This window comes from Drosophila mojavensis, unplaced genomic scaffold (genome assembly GCF_018153725.1).
Source record: "Drosophila mojavensis isolate 15081-1352.22 unplaced genomic scaffold, ASM1815372v1 contig_80, whole genome shotgun sequence".
Classification (NCBI taxonomy): Eukaryota; Metazoa; Arthropoda; class Insecta; order Diptera; family Drosophilidae; genus Drosophila; species Drosophila mojavensis.
The window spans coordinates 9,410,211-9,435,324 of record NW_025318906.1 but is presented as its reverse complement, the minus strand read 5'-3'; the positions used below and the strand labels follow the sequence as shown (position 1 = coordinate 9,435,324).

General features: G+C 38.1%; 2 protein-coding genes across 11 annotated transcripts in view; one reads left to right on the top strand and one right to left on the bottom strand.

Annotated features, from left to right (window-relative positions):
- Positions 1-25,114, top strand: part of LOC6579253 (cyclic nucleotide-gated cation channel beta-1) — a 94,935-nt gene that overhangs the window by 611 nt on the left and 69,210 nt on the right. For 7 of the 9 annotated variants that reach the window (XM_044010923.1, XM_044010924.1, XM_044010922.1 and 4 more), the window contains exon 2: positions 752-1,668. The gene's annotated coding sequence lies outside the window, so the exon portion shown is untranslated. The remainder of the gene's footprint in view (positions 1-751; positions 1,669-25,114) is intronic. The other 2 variants (XM_044010920.1, XM_044010921.1) reach the window with 1 other exon arrangement.
- LOC6579261 lies at positions 23,668-24,504 on the bottom strand. Of its 2 annotated transcripts, none has more exons than XM_002005121.4 (2): positions 24,338-24,504; positions 23,668-24,253 (listed from the first exon to the last, which is right to left on the bottom strand). In XM_002005121.4, the coding sequence occupies exons 1-2, from the start codon at positions 24,395-24,397 to the stop codon at positions 23,849-23,851; spliced, it is 465 nt and encodes a 154-aa protein (XP_002005157.2). In that variant the 5' UTR covers positions 24,398-24,504; the 3' UTR covers positions 23,668-23,848. The 2 variants fall into 2 exon arrangements, with proteins under 2 accessions (XP_002005157.2, XP_015019046.1); XM_015163560.3 differs by having other exon boundaries at positions 23,668-24,272; positions 24,338-24,503.

Here is a 25,114-nt window from a genome sequence, read left to right as displayed (position 1 = left end):
TCGGTATGTCGGCAATATCATCATCATCAGCTCGTTAGCCAAGTGCATGCGACTGACGGAAAGTAAAAGCGAAAGCGGAAAAGTGAAAGGATTAACGGCACTTGCAGGCGCTAGCCTCTCGCCAAATTATGCAAACAATGCGCTGAAAAGAAACGGCAGCCGTAGCAGTAGCAGCAGCAGCGACAGCGTTGCCAATTATTAAAAAAAAAAAAGATAATATATAGACAGCCAGACAACAAAGCGTAGCCAAGACAAAGGACAATAGCAATAGTAATAGCAGCATCCAATCTCGAAAAAAGAAAATAAAAGGAAATAGCAATAAAAACGCTACAGAGTGCAGGCGGCCAGAAAGGGAAAGCAAATCCTCAGCAGCGACAGTTAAAAAAATAATAAGAGAAAAAAAACAACTGGAAGTTTTGTGTTTGTCTTGCAACAACAACAAGGCGAACGTGTGCGAAAAATTTGTCATCAGGCTGGCAGCGCCCGCGTGCGCGTAGAACAAAAGAAAGACCGTAGCAAACGTTCCAAGCAAAAAAAAAAAAAAAAACACCAATACATAGACGACATACTAACACACACTCAGACACACACACACAGAAACAGACGCACTCACGCGCACATTGCGAGGCGCATAAGCTTCGCACTTGACTTGAACATTAAACGTGTACGGCTCCCCCCCCTCCCCCCACACCTCTTGTATTGTTACTGTTAGCCAGCCACCCTCTCTCACTCACTCTCTCTCTTTGCACAGCATGGAAATCATCGCAGCTTACTTTATTCTGCTTCTGGTGAAAATTTCGCCGTACCGGCCGCCGCAGGTTGTCGCGGTTTGCATTGTGCGTCTGTGAGTGAGTGAGACGAACGCGCTTCGAACAGTTTTGACAGCTGTCAACGTCGCGTCGTGTTGTTGTTGTTGCGGTCGTTGGCTCGCACTATTGTTGTGTGAGTGTGTGCTAGTGAGTGTGTGGCATAGTTTTTTAGCACTTTGCACCAAGGTCAGCCAGCAGGAGCAGCAGCAGCAGCATGCAAATAGCAAAGCGTCTAGGCAAAAACAACAACACTAATACAAAGCTAACGCCAACGCCAGCAGAACAAGGAGCAGCAGCAGCAATAATCGGCCGCAGTAGCAGCCGTCGCAACATAAATAACTGACGTCGCCGATTCGCCTTCGCCGTCGCCGTCGCCGTCACCGTCACCGTCGTCACACGCAGCGAAAATGTTTGAGAAATATGTCGCCACATATGTGCGCGTGTGTGAGCAAGTGAAATTAAAATTCCCGCATGCCTAATGAATTCTCGCGCTCTCTCTTTCTGCAAAATGTGCCAAGCAGCAACAGCAGCAGCAACAACAACAACAACAACAAGAACAAAAGCTTTGTGTGTGTCTGTGTCTTGTTATTGTATATGTGTCGCTGAATTCTAAATGATGGACGCCGCATACTAAACAATGGCGTGTTAACCAACAACAACAACAACAACAGCAACAACAGAAGCAGCATTAAGCTGAAAGTGAAACGGAGCGTTGCTGATAAGTACAGCATAAGCGCAAATAGGAAAATAAAAACAACAAAAACCAAAAAAACAAAAACAAAACGAAAACAAAGGATCTGTTGGCAAAGCGTAAACGGCAAAGCAATTGGAAAATCTATTGGAAGTGAGCTGCATGCAAGTAAGTGAATTTTATGTCTATCTCACTCTTTCACATTTACTTTGAGCTATGTAACTGTTAAATATGGTTAAAGTACTTGTAAGGCGATTAATTTTGCAAGCATTTGTATTGAATGAAAGAGTTGCTGAAGAGTTTTAAGTGTCGCAGCAGCAATACCCTGTAGTAAATTTATGTTTAAATATTGAGCGATGGTTTATGTATTATTATTATTATTTTTTCTCAATATTATATTGATATAAGCAGAATATATTTCAAATTTTGTTGTTTGCTTAATTTTATTATTAAAACTTAAGATTCTGTTGCTCATATACCCTGCAGCAGTGGGATATTATGAGTTCATATAAGTAAATGATATAGCAATTCAGCAAAGTTTTTAAACTTTTACGTAAAAAAAAAAAAAAAAAAAAAGTTCGAGCTGCTGCTGACAGAGAAAACTGCTTTTCATATGCAAATTTTGTTTGTGAGGTTTTATTACTATTTGATAGACTTTTTAAGAGGAGAGCCTCCTTATATCTGTCATCAGCTTTTTAATGGTGAATCTAAGCTAAGACTCTTAAAAATATCTATTTAGCGACAATATATTATTCGTTGAATCACTCTACTCTACTCGTAGAAACACTCTACATTTTAAGCATATTTCACAAAAGATATTTTTGCCAAATTGCGCAAATGCAATGTAGCCAATGCAGCAATATTAAATTTTCCAGCCAACTTGCAATTTGCTGAGATGGAAAAATAACATTGTTTTTGCAGCAGTTCAATGCATTTAAATGTCAAATATGTGAGCTACAAACTTACATATGTGTATATATAAAAGTATATGTATGTAAGCACATACATATATGTATATCTATACATACGTTAATATGAATGTTGATAATACTTCTATATATAAATGTTTCTGCGCTCAAGTTTATTATCAGTGTGCAAATGAACTAGTCAAAAGCCATGCAATATGTAAATACTCTCTCACACACACACACTCAGGCACTCACGCATTTATGCAAATTATGAATTGATTGATTTTCCAATTGCGGTTGCCAAGAGCGCACACACACACACACACGCATACCCGCACAAATGTTGAATTGAAGAACTACAACTTTTATAATAAGATCTACAAACATGACAAGAGATGTGCAAATAAATATCTACATAGATGTGTACATACACACACACACACGCACACATACATATAAAGTCGCGCACTGCAGTTGAAATCACTTCACCATCATTTCCTTCGAATCGAAGCGTGTGCGGGCGCGAGGACAGGACCGGTGGGGGAGGGGAGGGGTCGGGGCAAAACCAATTAAAATTATTTGCCAGCCAGGCAAAGGGCAAAGGCGCTGCCGAATGGCAAATAAATAAACGTGGCTCTCGCAATGTTGTGAACTGAAATAAAATGAAATGTAATGAAGAAATGTGAATGGTTACGCAGCGATACACACACACTCACTCACACACACACACACATACAACAACAACAGCCACACATACACATACCCCACTCATCTTCACGCCCTGTTTTGGCAGTGTCAGCCCCCATCGTAAATAATGCGGGACCTTAGAGAAGAGAAGCGCCCATTTTGAAGCTTATGCTTTGACTGTGATTCTGCTGCTCCTCCATCTCCTGCTCGTCTCCTGGCGCTGCTGCTGTTGCTGTTGCTGCGTGGCGTCCTTTTCGTTCATTGCAGCGGCGCATAAAAATGTTAATTTATGTCGGCTGCGCCTCGCCGTTTGCATATATATATAAGAATATATATGTGTATATATATATAAAAGATATATACTTCTTTGTAGATTCTTATTTTGGCTTTTTCAGATGCTGTTCATTTTGAAAAAAAAAAGATGTTGTACACATACAAAATAACAAGCAGAGAACCAAAAATAATAAAAGTTGCTAGCATTATGCAGATAAGAACTGTTTGTATACCCTATAAATTGTGACGTGGAGCATACTGATGAGCGGGCGCAGAAAGCGTTTAGATTGTATTTTAAAATGAGCTTCCTTTCAATTTCCAATGGAAAAACTACCATTTCATTTGATCCATTACTAGGTATAACTAACTGGGCTTATCTGGCTTATTCCGTATCCCATTAAGTATGCTACATATATTTTCTACACCTTCTTCGTCTACACTTTTTAGCTGATCTCTAGTGGAGTTATAGCTGTAATAAAAACTTTTGTTAGATAGTGATATTTTCTCTGTATTCAGTCTCTCCTTGATTGATGCCAAAGTCTTATCATTAATTTTCTCCTCGATTGACCGGGAGTCGCACTGATGCTGGGTATCTCTTACAGCATTGCTCTCAATCGTTGCTGAATTACTTGTCTTTATTCATATTGTTGATTTTTATTTTGTTTCTTTCGTTCTCTGTTTTGTTTTTGGGACTCTGCGGCTATTTGGTACGTGACTGTGTCCCAAAATATTACGAGGCAAACAGTTGGCCAATCCGGCGCTGGCTACAAATTTGAGTAGATATTTTCCATTGAAATAGAGTTTTTCTTTTTGCTTCGTATTTCTCTTTATTTTTTTATTAACATATTTTTACATTTGTTTTTCTTTTATTATTTTCCGAGCTTCTCTTTTTTTCGAGTGGGCTCACAGGGTTGGGGATTTCGCGCAATTAACAAGTTGGCGCTTTAAAATGGCATTTGGGCCGTAAAAGGATTCGCGGGCCAAAGGATTCCTGGGGGAAAGATTGTGTGGCATGCGTGCGTGAACATTTAATTAAAGCAACTTATTAAGTATGCAAATTTCCGCAAATGATTAATTTGCATATTTATGAGACTAAAATGAGAGCCATAACAGCAGCAGCAGCAGCAGCCACAACAACAACGAAAAATCTCTGACGGCGGCAACTGTCAATAATAATGAGGCGTGTGCAAGGGGCAGGGGTAGAGATAGGGAGGTAACTCAGCTAGACCAACTAAGACAAAACTGGCTATAATAACAATTTCAAATTGAAATTATGAATTTAACATATCGCCAAACGGCGCGCATGAGTTTTATGCCTTTTAACTGCAGCTTAAGAACTTTTGCCAATTCCGACGCTAATTAGGTGGAGCCAGCCAAATGAGCGCGGATAGTCGAGAGAGAGAGAGAGAGAGAGAGAGAGCGTGGAGGATAGTCTGTGGAGCTGCGGGCGCTGCTGGCGCTGACTGGGGCTACCACTGGCTGGCCCAACTTATGCATATCACGTAAGCGGCTTAGACAGTCAGAGAATGACAACAGAAAATGTTAATTTGCTGTGACTCTGCCAAAAGGCGGCCGCTTAATGTGTCAAACGTTAGATGTTGGGGCTAAGCGCCCTTACGTTACTTAAAACTTCCTAGAAACACGCCAGCTAGCTTAAAGGAGTAGACAAGAAGCAGAGAGAAAAAAAAAAAAAATAAGAGGATGCTCTAGTTAATTTTTGATGAGCTACAAACGGCAAACTTCTTGGAAGAATTCAAAGTAAATCTGTTGGGCGGAAGTTAATTGAACCAAAAGCTGAAGTTAATGTGAAATTATTAAGAATTAAATTTGAATTAAATGGAAGATTGGAAACGAATGATAAATGAATAGAAATTATAAGAAATGAATAATGAATAGAAGAAATTCATAATTATAATAATAATGGAAATATGATACAGATGAGGATTGCAAAATTAGGTAGATAATAATGGGAATAATTCTCAGAAAAAAAAAGAAGTCAATTATAAGTAATATTAATTTATAATAATAATATTAAACTATCAAATTCATAATCATCTTCAATTCGTTACAAGCTGTTTATAGAATTAGGTCATGAATGATTTCCTAAATATAAAAAATAAATAATCTTTTTCACTAGAAATTCACATACGAAAAATATAAATTTGTGTGTTTAAACTTGATTTGAAGTCATATTGGGGCAGCTTTCATAATTTTAGTGCATACATTCCGCACTTTACATACATTCAATAATTCCATGAAACAGTTCTAGCTGATCAACTTTCATTTAACTTTATGCCAAAATAGTCAAATACGAATTTTCATTTCCTTTTTTTTTTTTTTTTTTTGGGGAGTTTTTGTCTAATCCAAATCGAATCTGAATTGAATGTGAAATGTAGTTTAGAATTTAATTGCATTTGTAATATCATATGATTGGAGCGTGCATCTATGCATTCCTAATGGCAAACAAATCGCGCATAGTTTATATTTGCCATGTTCTGTCTCTATCTAACTGACTCTCCCTGTCTCTGTCTGCTCTTCACTAATTAATCGTATGGCATTCACGACTGTCAGCCAGCAGAAACTAACGCACTTCGTTCGGTCCAATTAAGTGCATTTCTTCATTTTACGTACCTTGCGTTGGGGCTCTGGGTTGTCCCCACTGTCCGCTACGTGCTCCAATTAGCATGTCACTGGCAGACAGTGTGGCAACTGTCGGTCGGTCTGTCTGTCTGTCCGTCCGCCTGTCTGTCCTTCTGTCTGTCGCCCATTGGGTACACTGTCCTACACAATTTGGCCACATTTGGGCAACGTGTTCGCATTGCGTGGCAATCAATGGAAACAACTATAACACCATTCTATTGATGCTATTTTCTCCTTCTCTCTTGTTCGCCTTTGCCGTTAATTCACGTAGTCTTTGACAGACTTGCCACATTTTCACAATTTTTTGGCAGTTTTTCCATTAAGCTGCTTACAAAGAAAATGCCAAACAGCTTTAAGATTGACAGCGTGCCCTTAAACGTCTGCAACTTGGATGTCATAGCTGTCAATTATATATATATATATATATATATATATTTATATATATAAAGAAGAGAAGAAAATATATTATATACTGAAGTAGACGAGTTCTATTTCTTATGTATATACAGCACTGTTCATCAAAATAAAAGTGAGACTGAATATTTCAATATTCATCCTAGTCATTCAAATAGATTTTATATTCCAATTAGTGAAAATAAAGATTTTTTTAAAAATTACTTTTGCGTTTTGACAAAGAAATTTCGATAGAATCAAAGGAAATTTTCTCATAATTATATTTATTTCATTTTAAACAGAAAGTTAATTAAAACAGGGAAAGTTAGTTAAAACAGGGAAATATTTATAGTTTTGCAAATAAATAATAATTAAAATATAAAAATAATTTTTTGAAAATATTTTTATATATATTTTTGTATATATTTTATATATTTTTGATATACATTTTTAAATATGTATATTTGTATAATAAAAAAACAAATTTATGAAATTTCCAGCTAAGCTTTAATTGTAGCTGTCCTACCTCCTCCTCCTCCTGCACCTGCTGACCTTATTCAGCTTCAAAATCTAGTTGCCATTTGTGAGGCGCGCGTCATTAGCGAGCGTTTACTGTACGTTTTACTACTGAGCTCTGTTTGCTGTGCCACTAATTGAAAGCATCAGAATTGTGTGCGCAAATAAAAGCAAAGACGAATGCTGCCACGTTTCGGTTTTTTCGCTCTTCGTTTTTCTTTTTTTTTTTTTTGGCATATTTTTGCCACGTTGCTGGCAGATTGCGACATTGTCACGTTGTTGCCACATTTCAACCCGTTGACTGTGCCGCAATTTTTGCCAAAGTCAACAGTTTTTAATTTGCCAAACAAAGCGTATATAATTAATTAAAGTTAAGCTGAAGGCAACTGGGCCCGAGTCGACTGACGAGCGGGAGGAGGCGGAGCCGGGCGGCGGCTACTTGGTGTTGTGTTGAAATTAGAAATTAAAAAGTAGCCATACAAGTACAGTAAAGCCTGGCAGCACTTGAGCAAAGGTCGTTTGGACTTGTCGTCATTGCTGTTGTTGTTATTGTTGTTGCCATTGTTGTTGTTGTTGTTGTTTTTGTTTCTCTGCATTCATTTTGTTTTAATATGCAAAGTCAACAGCGTTCTGTGTCAGCCAAAGGGCAAAATCAACACAGCTATAACACGAACAACAACAGAGCGAGAGAGGCTGATAGAGTGAGTGAGAGAGAGAGAGAGAGGGAGGGGGAGACAGAGACTGAGTGAGTGAGCTGGAGCATTGGCTCAGCTGCCCAGTGGCCGCATTAGCAGTGAGCCGACCATGTCAACTGGCCGAGCCAACTGAACTGAATCCGTCTAATAGAGCAGCAGACAGACAGCAGATAGAGTGGGGAGAGCGAGAGCGAGAGAAAGAGAGAGGAGAAGAGAGTAGAAAAAGAGGGAGACTAATGCCAGGCGTTGGCATGCGAGAAATTTGCATAGCCCTCAATTGCTGTCGCCATATGCAGCCTCCCCGCTAGTCCCTCTAGTCCCTCGCCAACCCTTCTCACTATGCTGGCCCATTATCTTTGCAAGCTCTGTATGTGCGTAGCTGCAATTGGCATTTAATAGGCGCGCAGCGACACACTTATGCACACAGACACCCACACATATACATGCACAGGCAGCTCAGTGAGTTGATGACGCAGGAAAATTGTGGCATTGCCTGAGCTATGTGCAGCATGTAACAGGTGTAAAATGCTGCAACATTGCCAAAGAGACACTTGCAAAGCAACGCAATTAAATGTCGAAGCATTCCGTTTGATTAAGATGTTGCTGCTGATGCAGATGCTGCTGTTGCTGTTGCTGCTGTTGCTGTTGCTGTTGCTGTTGCTGCTGCAGATGCTAATGCTGATGCAGCTACACCACAGACAGTTGCTGATGCGATTTTGCTATTGCTGTAATTGCCATAGACTCTCTCCAGGTGGCTTATATTGAAAATGAATGCAGCTGCACAAGACTCAATTAGCACACATGCCTGACCCCTTTGCTATGCAAATGTTTGCCCAAAACTAAGTCTAACTTTAATTAAATCAAATGTTTTCTAAATGAATAGGCTGAAAAATGACTGAAGTTGTACGCAAATTGATAGCTGGTTCCTAATAACTTGGTTTGACTGCAAACCTGCTCAATTTGCTTGCTTTTTAAATAAACTAGTTCTTTGGAACTGGAACTAGTTCCAAGTAAAATCAAACTAAAGTTGACGCTTCACAAAAGTAAATGTAGTTCTTAATTTGCAATTGAACTAGTTCTATATGTTCAAGTGAAGTTTAGTAAAAGTGCTTCCAGAACTAGTTCACTGTTCATCAATATAAGCTATAGTTTTAAGACTTGATACTACTTCCTTTATTCATATTATTATTATTGAAAGCAAGAGCATTTTCATTCCTTTTCTATATGAACTAGTTCCTTATATAAATTTCCACTATAAATTTAAGAAATCCTAAATGAACTAGTACCAAATTGAAATATAAGCAGCTATACTTGCTTTTCCAGGCTAATAAGAGGTTGTATAATTAGACCACCTTACTTTTCAAATGAACTAGATCTACTTTATTTCCTAGCTAAGCTGCCCATTGAACTAGTTAGCTAAGTTACCCAATGTTGCCTAAAGTGTAAGCACGTTTAACTTTATTTTAAAAGCTAATAAACCAGTTACATAATTCAGCAGTTAATAATAATATAAATAAATTAATGTACTTCGCTCAATTAAACTAGTTCCATATTTATCTTCATATTCACGCTCAATTGCCAAACCAAATGCAATTAAATATATAATGTTAATTGTCGGAGAAACCTGTTATGCGAATTTTACTTGAGAGATAAGTAGCTCACGGAGCTGCTACAAATGAACTAGTTTAATATACCGCTGATGAACTTCATGTAAATTATGTGAATCCGGCAGCGTGTAAAAATGTAATTTAACGCAAAATTACTTGTGTGTGCTTTGCCTGAGTGTGTGTATGTGTGTGTGTGTGTATGTTGTGGGGCAACTTTCAGTATGTGTGTGCATGGGTGTGTGTGTGTGTGTGTGAGTTATTGCCAATTTGCCGTCAATCAATGGCAGACGCTGTTGAAGCCGCATAATGTTTGCCAGCGCATTTATAAGCCACATGGGCAAAAGCTGAGATACAACATGTGTACTTGCTGCATATATGAAATAAATTTATATTAATATATACACATATATATATATACTATATATATGGATAAATGTGTATATCTATAAATATATATTTACGTGCATTATCGTTTAACATGTTTGTATAGCACTTTATGCGTGTGTGTATGCGTGTGTGTGTGTGTGCTTGTGCGTGTGCTTCTGTGTGTGTGTGTGTGTGAGCGTGAGCTTTTTAATGGCAGAGACAATATATAAATATGTTTTTAATTGCTTTGTAATTGTTATTGTTGCGGTTCGGTTTGTTATTGATGCTGTTCTTGTTGTTGTTGTTACTGTTATTATTATTATTATTATTGTAGCTGTTGTTGTTGCTGTTGCTGTTGCTGTTGCTGTTGCTGTCGGCATATTGAACCAGCGATTTTGATGTTTGTTTAATAATTAGTGTATTAAATGCATTTTAGCTAAACAGAAAACCAAAGCTCATAATTGAATTGTATGCAAACAGAAAATGCACACGCACACACACATAGATACAGCTGAACAGCTGCTGATGAATCGCTGGTAATTTGCTGTGCATATAAAATGAGCTGAGTCGACTATTTAACTACAGCTGCATTCACATTCACATTCACATTCACATTTGTGTTTGCATTTGCATTTGCATTTGCATTAGCGCAATTGCATTTGTACAGCAATTTTTGGGCTAATGTATAACTTTATTTAGATATCAAGCGCATATATAAATGTGTGTGGGTATCGCTCTCTCTCTCTCTCTCCCTCTATCTCTGTCTCTTGATGGCGATTATAATTAAACAACCACAGAATGGCGTCGTAAAAAAGCGTTGCCTACTTTTGCGGGCACTTAACGCGCCACATTCGAAATTTCAAATGGCCCATTTGGCATTTGTGTGTATATGTGTGTCTGTATGTGTGTGTGTGACTGTATTTGGTGCGTCTTTTGTTGTGCCATAAAATGCAAAAGCAAAAGCGTAAAGCTGCGTAAAATTGAACTTTGACAGCGAAAGCAATCAAAACACGTGCGCTTAAAAGTTGGTCACGCTTCAGATGCAGATAAGCAGCAAACAAATGACAGACAAGTAGTATAAGAATCGCTCACTCTCTCCACAGTTCTCTCTCTCTCTCTCTCTTTCTCTTTCTCCCACTTGCGCTCTCTCTCACTCTCTCGCACACAGCTGGCGTTGTTTTTGGTGTTGGCGGTGTTGTTGTTGGTGGTCCAGTGCAATCACAATAAAAACCGCACGCATACGCACAATTTTCATTATAATAAAACAGCGCATAAATATCTAAATGAGCAATAAAAATGTTTTATGTGCAATGCGACGCAGCGCATAAAAGGCGCCACCTAATGTGGCCAAGCACACGCACACACACACATACCTATATTATTGTATATATATGTGTGTGTACTATATAAAAATATATATATTTTTTCTATATATTATATAGTACTAGCTGGCTATGCTCTGATACCGCTGTGATTGGCAGCCCAAAAGCAAACTTGACCTGCCGCCCACCTGCTCACCTCATGCTCTCATCCACTCATACTCTTAGCTCGTCACGCCCATCTTTTTGGGTTTGGCTGTCAGTTGAAATGCGTTTTGTAATTCATATATTTGCATGAAAATGCCAAACGGCCAAAGTGTCATAAACATTTTCTAAAAAGCCAGCCAGATAGCCAGCCAGATAGCTTGGGTGCCACAACTTGTGCAAGCCAAGTCAATACACATGTCTAAAAATTCATATTTAAAAAGAACAGACGGCGCACAAATATATATATGTATATATACATACATATATAGACAGACTCTTCTTTTGACAGCTATAAAAATGTCGAATATTTTGCTTCTGTTTTTTTTTTTTTTTTTTGGCAGCTGCGTGCTTGTTATTAAAATGATATGCAAAAGTGTTAAAGCCATGACTAAAGCGTAGCTCAAGTGCATAAATATGTGAAAACCGCATTAATAAATAATGTATTTATTTAAATTTTATATAAGCAGAAATGTGCGTCAATATATGAGACGAGTAAAGAGTAAATTTATATAGATAAAAAATATAAAACATTTTTTTATGCAGCGAGTAAATTGCAAGAGATGTTGATTAATGCATTTCACAGGTGGCAGCAACCGCAGCAGCAGCGGTCACAACAGCAACAGCAGCAGCAACAGCAGCAGCAACTGAAGCAGATTACTTAATGACAGCAGTTGCAAAGAGTTGGGCCAACGGGGCGTATGCGTAATGTTAATGCAATTGCACGAACGAGCGTGCATGCGTGTGTCTGGCCGTGTGTGTGTGTGTGAAAATGTTAATTTGCGTGATGTGTATTCAAGTGTGAGCGTGTATGTGTGTGTCTGTGTGTGTGCAGTGCAATAAGAAACTTGTAAGCCCGCATCTGTGACAAGGGCAACAACAACAACAACGGGAGCAGCAGCAGCAGCGACAATATGAACAACAATCGACAAGGCAAATGTTTATGTCCGGGCAACAAAAAGACAAAAAAAAAAGAAAAAATGGGGAAGAGCAAAAAACCAACTGTTTATATATGCCCTTTGTAAGCGAAGCAGAGCAAGCGAGCGTGTGAGTGAGTGAGTGAGAGGGAGAGAGCGTGACTTGGGCTTCATTCTGAGTATGACGACTTGGCAGCTGTGTGGCGCCTGCTGCGTGCTGCGCTAAATAAACCCACTGATATATGCTTGATAGCCCCGGCAGCCCTCGACTCTGGGCACTGAAACAAGGCCATAGTCATCGGCACTCTGACTTCCTGTCAGCTGCAGCGTCCAAGCTGCTGCTGTTGCTGCTGCTGCTGCTGCTGTTGCCCGGCGGACATGTAAAAATATGGCACACGTTGCGTATACGTCACGCACAACATGCACAAACAAATGAAGGCGATGCCAGCCAAGTACAAGTGGAACAGGCATTCAATGAACTTTAAATACGCTTACAACAAAAAGCAGCGCAAGCTAGTGTGAGAGCTGATGTTCAAAGAGGTGCAGGCAGGTGCATAAAGCTGGTTGAATTGAAAGCTAGTTTGCTTTTTGATATATATCAAATATCAATATATTAAAGGAATAAAAAATGTTTTTAGCTGGTTAAAAATTATGCAAATAAAAGATTTTTATATGGTTAAATATTTGCAGACAGTTTTTTCATTTGTCAAAAGTCATGAAAGCTAAATATTTGTATTTTAAATATATTTTTTTACGTTTAAAATTTCAGTTTATTATATATTAATATATATATCAATACTAAAATGTGTATTGTTTAAAATATCCATGCAATGAGACTTCTTTGTATACTTAATATTTTAAACAACAAAAATTTTAGTATTGATAAAAAGTCATATATTATTTAATGTTGTTAAATGTTACAAATATATTCCATTAAGTATATTAATTATTAACTATATTATATTAATATTAAGTATGTGCAGAGCCCAGCTTTAAGTGTTGGTAAAGTTGTTTTGTTGAATGGCTTGCTTCTATGATGATTTCAGTTACAGAATAATTTGTCAAAGACTTTTCAAAAGTAAACCAGATTTCGATCGATAGTCTAATCTAGCTATCCCCTTTTTTATTTATCTGTAAACCTGTGAAGGTGGCATATGCTTACTCTTCATGTCTTTTATGTAGAAAAGTAAAACATATTTGCCAACAAGAATTCCAAAATGTCGACTGGTCGTATACTTAATATGGCAAATATATTCCATTACCTCTGGCCAACACAGTTTTTAGCATTGAATGATAGTTACATATATGTATGTATGCTTGCCTCTACAATGATGCCATTTGAAGCATGCTCTATCCAAGCCGCACACACACTCATACAAATATCATAATGCTGAAGCACAAACACACACATATATATATAGAGGATGATTCTGCTGCTGCTGCTGCTGCATAGTCGTAGACTGTCCAAAGTTATTTCATGCAATACAAAAGTGAATTGTCAAAGAGAAATGTGAAAAAGAGTGCCACTGCTGGTGTGTGTGTGTGTGTGTGTGTGCAGGACATTCAGGCTGGTCCTTGAGTGCCTCTGCCTGCCATTGAGCCATGACGTTAGGCTCATTTATTTATTATTTCTGCTGATTGAAGTGCTATCAATAACCCAATGCAAACAATGCCGAAACGAAGCAGGAGCCGAGCTAAGGACAAAAGATTGAATGAAGCAAATGCAAAAGAATTTGGCCAGACGTAGCCCTGGCATTAACAACATCAATTCAGCAGTTATCGGTCTATATGTATTATATACATACATATATATGTACATCAAAGTTAAAGCTGCGCTACGTTTGGCTTTTGCGATATCATATTGCATAAAACACTTTACTTTTTCGTTTCTTTTCTTGTGTTTTTTTTTTTTTAAAGCTATTTACATAAATCAAAACTTTTTTTCTACTCTTTTTTTGTGTGAGGCTGTAAACTTTTTCCCACGTGTGCCATTCATTTACTGAATGTGTGTGTATACACGTGTGTGTTTGTGTGTGTGTGTGTGTTTATATATGTGTATTGCATTCTTTTCATACATTTTGTGTATGGACATGATTTAGTGCCAGCGACGCGCCTACCCTATAACAGCTGACCCCCGACTAATGATGTCAATCTGCGTGCTAGCGTGTGTGTGTGCCTGTGTGTGTGCCTGTGTGTGTGTGCGTGCGTGTGTCACTTTAAACTACGCAACCTGCTGCCCGCATATTTTGGCCGAGTTTATTTGACCAACGGCGGCCCGCATATTCATCATAAAACTCATATATATATATGTGTGTGTGCGTGTGCGAATGTGTGTGTAGCTGCCACACATGCAAAAGCTGCTTGGCTTGGTGGTGCGTGAAACAGTCAAGAGGCTGCAGCTGGCAGGGGCCCATGGAGATTGGGTGCTGGAAATTGAAGGCAACACGGAAAAGCAATCGCACATACAAAATGTGCGCATATTTCATAAACCCCCCTCAGACTGGTTGAGCCGAGAGCCGAAAAAAAAAAAAAAACGAAACAGATCTCTCCCTCACTCCTTTCTGGCCAACAACTACGTTGCCAAAACATTTTTTTATGCGGGGTCAGGTCCGAAAAGGGTCGTTCGCCTCTGTTATGAGGCTGCTTGCCAAAAAATTACATGGCCCATTGGTCAGCAACAGTAACAACAACAACAACAACAACAGCAGCAACAACAACATCGGAAGTTGTCCACTCGCATATTCATAAAAAAAAACACCTTTGATGTATGTAATTTTGTTACCGTTTTCATATTTTGCCTTTATATACATTGTTGTTGTTGCTGTTGTTGTTGTTGTTGTTGTTGCTGTTGCTCTTTATGCTGTCCCTGGCGTATTTTACTGTGCCACTGTTTTGTTATGCTCTCTAGCTGTCAGTGTGTCTGTGTGTGTGTGTGTGTGTCTGTCTCTTCATCTCTGTGTGTGTGACACAGAAAGCAGCTTGCGAGGTGCGAAAATGTGACGTAAGCAGCAGCAGCAGCAGCGACCATTAAATTGGGTTAACACCACCAGAAAAAAAAAAAAATTCCAAAAAAACGTCATAAATAGCCACACTACGACTAAAAGATATCCTATTAATTGGCTTCTAGAAGAAGTATGCACACCAGCTATTGCTTTTGTTCTTGAATACCCTGTAAACTGAGTGGTTTGCTAAGAGTTTATGCAAGCTGCTGCTCATTTTTCTACTTTCAATTGGATTAAATAAAAGCAGATTGATATTAAACAGTTCTGAATGCATATATACCCTGTAAAATGATGGATTTGCAATTAAATTCTTCAAGTAGTTTTAAAATTTGCTATTGAAGTCCATCGTGTGCTATTTACAATTATATTTTTTATTGGAAATTATTTAAAAGAAAAGCCAGTTCTAGCTCAATTTCTGCTTAATGCATACATACTTAACTAACTGCTTATATGTTTAGCAATTTATTTGAAAAGTTTTGTTTTTGCTCAAGTAACTGTCGGACTAATTAGCTAGCCTATAATAATCGATAATTGGCTTATACATATACAGTTTAGTTCTTGATATAAACTGAACTTACTTCATGTTTGCTTAAGGCTGCTCAATTTTTATTTTCATTACAATTTATTTTCTTAGTATTGCTCATTAGCTACTTATTCGAGTTGTTTTACAAATGCTGAAAAACTTGTTCTGCTTACTTACTACATTAGTGGTAGTAGTAATAAAGATACCCTCTAAATTTGTCGACTTTGAAATGCTATTTGCATAATCTTCTGGTTTGCACTACTTTGTGGTCTAACTACTTAGCAGGATATACATACATATATAAAAACATTTGCATTTAGTGCCAAAAAGGTGTGTCCAAGGAGAATGTCAAAAAGAGTTGAGCTAGGAGATACCCTTTGCTTACATATATCGAAAAATATGTATATAATATATGTATATATAGTAATATAGTAAATAAAAACACTTGACTCCAGTTTCAGTTATGAAAATATATAAAAATAAATTTAAAATATTAATTTAAATAAAAATATGTACTATATGGCTTCTGCTTTATAATTAATAAATTCCAGCACAATCTGCCTTGCATGTGACATAAAATTAATACGAAAAAACAAACATATCAAGATTTTACCTCCAAGAGCTGCGCCCTTTATGATGTTGAGCAAATGAGAATTATATATAAGAAAGAAAAAAACAAGAGAAACTTTTGGGGCTGTTAGCACAGAATCAAGAACATATATGCTTTATGGGCTCTTTAACTTTATGATGCCCCGCAATGCGTACTTTTATGGCAACAGGGTATTAAACAAGCCAAAAAAAAAAAAAAAAAAAAGTAAGCAAGAAGAAGATGTAAAAAAACCCCAAAAAAAAAAAAAAAAATCTGTGTATAAGTATATATGGTTTATACGCGAGTATGCTTTACTTTTTGTGCTGGGGTTTCCTTCCCGTTATATTTTTTGCGCTTTGCCGGCTGCTCGACTGCTGCTGGCTGCATGGCGCCACAAGGGAAATGAGATTTGCGCCTCTGAGTATGCGTCGTGTCAGTTTCGAAATAAGTACGTGGGAATTTGGACATCCAGTGGCAGTGGGCGAGGCAGCTGGGCAGATAGGTAGGCGGGCCAGTCAGTCAACCAGGAAGGCAGGCAGCCAGGCAAGAGGTACCTTTGTGGTCGCAAAGGGACAGCACCACTCAGACTCTGCCTCTTCCTCACACACACACACACACAGACAAACGTACGTACGTACGTATAGAAACCACAAAGTAGTCAAACAAATAAATAAACAAACAAAGCTCAAGCAGCAACTGAATTTTAAACTGAAATTCGCAGCTGTGAACTTGACAGAGAGGCAGAGAAAGTGATTGACCAGCAGACAGAGAGGGAGAGAGAGAGAGAGTGCTAGATTCCATAAATGTGCTCAATCAGTTTTCAGTACTTCTTTAATTGCCAACTAGTTAAAGTACTTGGCCAAGAAGCATTAATAATTACAGTTATATCATCAATAACTAATGTCCGAAAAGTTTGTTCAATTAAGTCGGGCTGTGTCGCCACTGTGACAGAGAGAGAGGCAGGCATATTAATAGGGCATAACTTATTGCGCTCGCTCGAGCATATTTGCTGAGCCATTTTTCGGCTCCTTCAAGAGAATATTTGAGCATGTACGAAAGCTGCTCAGACTTGGACTCATTCGACTCATTCATTCACTTGGCATCAGTTGAAAGCAACAATAATTAATGCTGAGCGACAGTTTGCTTTTGCTCTTTGGCAATTCAATGGAATCAGGGAATTTACAATCTCTGAATGGAAATTTTCGCTTTTGTGAAGGGAATATATGCCAAAATATTATACTCATTCTATACATATATACAATTTGCTGTTATATCTTATCAAAATAAAATCTATTCTTTTATTGATTAAAATTGCTTGAAGCGACCTCTTTGGCCCAGTTAGCGGGGCTTGTTAGCCAACTTAACTCTTCCACATTATATGTTGACTTTGACGCTTCAAGTTTCAGCAATAAAAGTTTGATGTCCACCGACTCTTAACTCTTTTAAAGAAGTGTCATAGCCACAGCAGCTAACATACACATAAGACAAAAAACTTTTTGCCCAAATTCAATACAGTTCGTTAACATATTTATTTGATTTACTGACCCAAATGTTTTTCTACGAATTCGTGGATATTTTTTCTAAATTGATTTAATTTGGACTTAATATATGTGTTGACTTTTGGAATGAATTATACATTCGGAGCATTCGAGGGAAAGTTTGCTGATGAGGCACTGTTGTGTAATGCTTATTTAAATAGTTTTCGTATTTGATTTTAATTGGAATTGATAGATTGTGACGTCTGCTGCTTTGCTACCTCAACGAAAATTCCAAATAATGATTTTGATAAAAAAAAAAATAGCTTGCATATTTTCCCAGTCAAGTGTAAGGTGTTGCCCTTAAGAAATATGATTTGACTTTTGCCCTGACCTCAGAATCTTACAACCTGATACATTACAGAATTTTCGAGAATTTTATAGATGGCGCAGCAATTCGTCATGCAGTTTGGGTAGCTTTTGCCATCAAAGTAAATTTGATAGACTGTAACCTGAGTTCTTTTCCTATCTCACAAAACTTGTTTGATTTGGAAATGATTTTTAAAGCTTTTTGATATTTTCCGGTTGAACTGTCAAATTTGTCTGACTGTATCACGTTCAGCATCAATTTGTGTGGATTCCTGCTCGATTTAACTCAGTGTCTACTGTGAGTTAACTCACTCACAGAATTGAGTTAAAAGTGAATCAATATTTGTTTAACATTGATATCTATATATAATAACAATACAATAATAACCTTATATACTTATATAAAAACTTATAATCCTTATTACTTTAACCACATTATATAACCTTAGCATAAATGTCTTCACAATGCCTGCAGCTAAATGCCTAATTGCGCAATTCGTGATAACGGGCTCAAAGCATATAATTAGAAACATCTCTAAAGTGTTTCAAGCATTTCATGGGCATTGTTCAAGAACTGTGAGCTTAATTATTCTAAACTAAACTCTAGAGCAGCAGCAGCAGCAGCAGCAGCAGCAGCAGCAGCAGCAGCAGCAGCAGCAGCAGCAGCAGCAGCAGCAACAGCACTCGAAGGCATCTTTTTAGAGGGCGCAGCAGAAGATGAAGTAGCAGAAGAAGAAGAAGCAGAAGCATAAGAGGCATTAAAAAGCTGCGTGTCCATTTGGGCTATAAGTTTTTCTTTCTTTCACTTTATTTATTTTGCTTTTTTGGCCATTTTCCCGGTTAGCTGACAAAGTCATCAAAATTTCACAGCCACTTGGGAAAGCAGAAAAGCGCAAAATTTTTATTGTTTTTTCATTAGGCGTCGGCGGTAGCGGCTCGGTCAATGTTCACGAATTTCGACCAGGGGCCAAAGAGCATAGAAAACCAGCCTGGCAATTGACGCCTGGGACACACGCAAAGAACGTGGCGAAGAGGTGAGCCAGTGGAGGAAGGGGAGAGGAGGGGAACCGGACAGCGAGTAGTGGGCGGAGCGACTAGTGGGCGGAGGTGAAAGTTCGGCGCGTGGGGCTTAGGCTGTGGGGCGGGAGGCGTGGTAAACATGGTCTACAGGGACTCTTTGGCTTGGAGGAGACAAGTAAATGGAAATTGTTGCTGCTGCCATTTGTACGACTTAAGCGCTGAGCTTTATATTCATTTAGAAAAGGAATAAACGAATTTGTAGAGCTGATTGTGCAGATACGCAAATATATTGTAGATATATTGACAGAAATTCGTTGGATTGCAAATTGAATTGAATTTCTAGCAAAGTTTTTCAAAGATATTTTGGGTTGAATTAAATAAAATTTCCAATGACTGTATAGGATGTATAAAGAAGCTAATTTAGAAAATAAGTTAGTTAATTATTTGATAAATAAATTTAATTATTTTATATAAATATAAACATATAAATATATACATTTGTTTTAATTTTATTTATTTATTTTAATTACTATTTAGGCTTAGTATTGTCATATTTACTGCTTTACAGGGTATAACAGGTCATAAAGATTATTAAGAATACTAAATATCGCAAAACAATTCTAGGCATAAAATTAGCTTACCTAATAGATAATATACCACGTACATGCCTATATACAGGGTATTTACGAGCCAAAAACACGCGCATTGAACAGACAAATGGATGAGCACGCGAAAAACTTAATGAACTACATGAAAAGCGGACGCGGCTGATTGTTGCTACGTTTCCTCACTCTCAAGCTGTCTGTCTCGCTCGCTCAGTGTGCGTGTGCGTGTGCGTATGTGTATATATGTGTGTGTGTGTGTGTATTTGTGTGTATGCTAACTAAGCGCTGCGCCATTGGGAGTTTGTTGCTGGCGCTCAAGTATGCTTAGAAAATCCTCCAGAGCACGTTTCCGGAAATAAATAAATAAAATCCAAAAAGAGAAGCTCGAGCAGGCATTGGCATTGGGAGCTGGAGCTGGAGTTGGAGTTGGAGCTGTGTAGCTGTAGCTGTAGCTGTAGCTGACCAGGCTGCCTACATTCCATTGAGGGGGAGCGAAAATAAAAATAAAAGTACAAAAAAAAAAAAAAAGAATAACGAAAGAAAGGAAGCACAACTAAAATAAAAGGCAAACAAACGAGCTTTGCATAGAAATTGACGTGTCCGAGAGGCGAAGGCAGGCAAGGGACGTGGCGGAGGCAGAGCAAGCAACAGGGAGATATAGAGCCAAGGCAAGGCGCATAAATTCCCTTAAAATTTTAATGATACAAAATTATTTTTTGCTAACTGAAATGAATGAAGCATTCACAAATGTTGCTGCCACAAATAAATTCTCTTTGTGTGTGTTGGTGTGTGTATGTGTGTGCTGTGATTCGCATTCTTTCTTCTGTCTTTGCTACAGCTGCAGTTGATTTGTAATTTGTAATTTAATATTAATTAAAGCGTAGCTGGAGTAGCAGCAACAGTCGCAGCATCTTCTCACATTTTGGCCCGCATTTCTGGCTTTGAAGCTCATAGTGCATAGTGCTTTTAACTTGGCCAGCAGCAGCAGCAGGAGAAGCAGGAGAAGCTGCCGTAGCAGACTGCCAAGTTGAGGTAGCTGCTGGCCAGCAGTCAACGAACCGGAGCTGAGTAAATAATTTTATTGCAAAGACATTAAAATTTTAAATGCCTCTCACTCTCGCTTACACTCACCCTCTGTCTCGCTCACACTCTCTCTCTCTCGCTCGCCCTCTAGTGTCTGCTCTATTCAACGTGTATATGCCTGTCTGTCGCACCTCTTTGCTTTGCGCCTGTGGATTTTGCGTCGTCAACAGCCATGCGGCATTTTCTGTTGCTCGCTCGAGTCTGCCCCTTTCCCCTCTTACTCGCCTCAAGCCCGCTCAAATCCCTGGGCTAGGGCCCACAGCTCCTTTTTGTTGTTGTTGACTGCGCCAAAAAACTTTGCCACTGGGAGATGTTGCCTGGCGTCTGTCTTGGCGTTTGCTCGGTTTACGAGCTGCTGCTGCTGCTGCTCCTGCTGCTTCTTCTTCTGTTTTGTGTTATCGTCCAGCATGTGTGCGTGTGTGTGCGTGTGCGTATACATATATGCTTGTGTGTGTGTGTTTCTGCATTAACAAAACTCAATTTCAACTTTTCACTCTGTTCATGTGGAAAAGTTGCCTGCAGCCTCAAGTCTGGGGCCAAAAAAAAAAAAAAGGAACAGAAAAAAAGGAATACCTAGAGAGACAATCATTATGCCCTGTACCAAATTAGTTTCAGGGTATGCCCAATGGGAGGAAACCTCATAAAATTTAACAAAGTTCTTCACAAGTATTTTTATTTTTTTTTTTTTTTCGCGCATAAAAAATAGGCATAATTTTTTATTTGTTTTTATGCCGCCGAAAGTTGTTTTTATTGGCCTTGCCATGAAGAAGCCAAGGCATTTGATTTGATTACAATATTTATTAAAAATATGCGAAATTTCTGGAAAATATATGAAAAATAAGAAAAATGAAATAAGCTCAATATAGGTAGTACGTACATTTTCTAGGGTATTTGTGTAGTTGATCAAGGGGGGTTTAAAGCTCTTCATATAGCTTTGCTAAAACTGAAATTGAAATACTTATTTTGATGTATGCATTTTTTTAGCAAGGAATTTTAATAAAAAAAAAAGGAAGTAGAGAAAATCTGTAATGAAAATGTTGAACTCGGGTTGCATAAATCAGTTTTATAGTTATGTAAAAATAATCGTAATGCACAATTAAATATGCGCCGGACAAGGCGAAAGTTGGCAGGCGACCAGAGCGTAGAGACTAGTCCCGATGTAATTTATGCTGCCAGCGACAAAGCCAAAACACAGAGCAAGATAAATATAGTAGAGAGATAAGGAGAGAGAGCGAGAGAGAGAGAGGGAAGAGAAGGAGGGAGCGACTTGGCTTTTGGCCGGAAACCGGATGCAGGAAGACGCCATAAAGGCAGCATTTTTCATGGCTCGCCTGGCCTCAACTGCAAAACGTGTGCACGCTGCAATGGGGCGTGGCAGCAAATGCCTCTAATTAGATTGAATAAGTGCTTGGTGTCTAGTTACCCACATATATAAGTATATATATGTATTGATGTATATACATATATTTGGGCAGCTCTCATCGATAAATCAATGCTACGACAGCTGGCCGACAGACGAGGCGCTGATTGATGATCCACGAAATTACAAATTACACAAATGTTATGCGAATTGGCAGAGATAAAATCGGTCGGCACTTGCTCACCGAATCACTTAAGCGTAACACCTTATTTGCACTGCCACGCTCGTCTGTCGACCCTCGCGCCGTTTGGCTAAATGGAATTTGGCCCAATACAAAATTTGATTGATTATTGTCCATCAACAATGCTGAGGTGCCAAAATCCGAAGCCCAAAGCTCGCAGCTCGAAGCTCGAAGCTAAGCCAAATGCAATCTTTTGTGAAGTGATTAAAATTTAAGATGCCAGCAGACAATTTAAATTGATTTTAAGACAGCTTGAAAAAATGATTGTCAATTTATTGATATACATGGGAATATTATAAAACTCATCTTTGCTTTCGATTCTGTGGAAAATAGAAATTTAAATTTAAATGTATTTTTGCTACTAATCTAAAGCAGCTCCAGTGAACAATTCCTTATGTATTTTCCATGAAATTCATATGATCTTATCGCAGCCAACATCCTACTTATCATTCCAGCTTTTGAAATGTTTTTGCTATTTAATAATAAAGTAAAATAATAATGCCAAATAAATTTATCAATTCATTTGAAATCTAAACAAATTTTTGTTAATTCAATTTGAAGGAATATAAAATATACATTTATATATTTTTAATAATTTATTCTTATTCATTTTATTTTTGAAATTTTTCTATATATTTTTATACCCTGAACCCATTGAAAATGGGAAATCAGGGTATAATGGTTTTGTGAAATGTATGTAACAGGCAGAAGGAATCATCGCAGACCCCATAAAGTATATATATTCTTGATCAGGACGACGAGCTGAGTCGATATAGCCCTGTCCGTCTGTCCGTCCGTCCGTCCGTCCGTATGAGCAAAAGGATCTCAGAAGATATAAGAGCTAGAGAGCTGAAATTTGGCATGCATACTCGTGTATACCATAGGCAGTACGAGTTTGCTTTATTTTTTCGATAACTCATCCGATAACTTTTTTATCGAGAATAATCGAAAAATCGACTTGGTTTTTTCAGCCTAATTTGAACACTTTTAAACCTGGAGACTTCAAATTTGCGTTGTATATAGAGTTAATGGATACAAAGACTTTGTAATTTACAGATTTTGGATACCACGCCCCCTTCGCCCCCAATTTGTAAAAAACGCATTTGAAGTACTAGAGGCTTGTGCTTTGGAATGTACACACATTTTAACCATATGATTACGCTCTAAAAGTTTATTTTGTATTTATTATATTTTGATATAAAATTCAACTATATGAACCACTTTATATATTTATATTCAAAGAAAGGGAAGGAAAAGGCATTCCTAGTATATATTGCAAAAAAATCTCATTAGCTTTAGTCGTGCCACTTCAGAGAAAATCAACAGTATATAAATAGACCATAGCTTAATACTTAGCTTTAGTTTCTTTTGCATATTTAAATAAAAAAAACATCATATATTATTATATTTAATGTGTATAAAATTTCGATACACTGCAAACAAGACTTTGCAATTTGAGCTACTTCTGATCTACAGTAAATCAACATTAAATCACATTATGATCTTATGCGCCTAGCCACGATTAATAGTTTTTGTATTGTTTATTTGTGCACGGATCAGACTCTGTAGTCGAATTGATGGGGATCCAGCTCGAAGCGTTTGATGCGCTCCGCATATTGGCCAAAGAAGAAACTCTCGAGCTGTAAGATTTTAAAGTTGCGATATTCCTGCTCGGAATGGAAGCGCGTGTTGTAGGCGCAAATGCATTGGTTGGGCAATGTCTCGATATATGTGGGCAGATTCGGTAGATCCATGTCGCAGGGCATATGCAAAACGTTGACATCGGCTAGAGCGATTTGGCACGACATCAACTCTCTGGGTCGCCGAATGTGATCCATGGGTAAAGAGGCAGCCTCTAAAGCAGTCGTAACAGCTGTGAAGCCATCGGATGACTTGGGGTCCCTTACGGCGTCCGTTAGGGGCAAAGTAACGGATCTGGCCCAGCTGCTGGGCAAACTATTCTGCGGGCGGTCAGAGATTCTGTGTGTAAGAAAGAGTGAAAGAGAGAGAACAGCAGATAGGAGAAGTCTAAGAGACAGTCTTACCAATGCAATGAGTGCGCCAGCCATTGTAAGTAATATTTTAAGTGGAAACTGCATTTTCATTAGGTATTCATTTATATATGTATATATAAATATGTGTATGTATTTGTGTGTTTGTGTTTTTGTTTTTGTTTTTTATGTCTGTAAAACATGATGTGTGAAATGTCGAGTCGTTGTTTACTAGGACCTTAGTTGGATTTATGTTTATTATGGCAAGTCAGAGTTCGTTTAAGCCAAGCCGACGCCAAACGATGGCTCATAAAACGCGCGCACACTTGCAAATTATGGCCAACATGTGCGCGAGGCGAAAATTGATAACCACTTGGCTGACATTTTTCACACACAATCAACACACACATATACACACACATAGCAGTACACACACACTAACCCGATATAGCATCAATTACCCACGCCATGTGGTGGTCAGACAGCAACGCTTGAAGACTCGCAGCGGTAGTTGGCTGGGAATTGAAACAGGCAAGCGTGTGAGTAGCTGGGGTAGACTAAACTATGATATACCCAGCATTCATCATAATTTTTGTTGCTGTTAATCAAGAATGTATTAAATAATAATTCAGTCTTTGTTTAGTTCTTGATAAAGCCGACTAAAAACATAAACGAAATCTAGTTTTTAAATTGATAAAGTGCAATTTATAATGATTATTTGGGCGGTACATAATCTTCCTAATCTTTTAAATCAGTAGTGTATATAGTTGATAGTCCTGTCTAACAACATATACAAATTCTAGTTCTATGATAAAAGAAGTCTCTAAAAAA

Bases quoted from the DNA above. Each gene is read 5' to 3' on its own strand.
- LOC6579261 (XM_002005121.4), bottom strand. From the start codon at position 24,397: ATGAAAATGCAGTTTCCACTTAAAATATTACTTACAATGGCTGGCGCA. The intron at 24,254-24,337 runs GTAAGACTGTCT...GACCGCCCGCAG, and splicing joins CTGGCGCACTCATTGCATTG to AATAGTTTGCCCAGCAGCTG.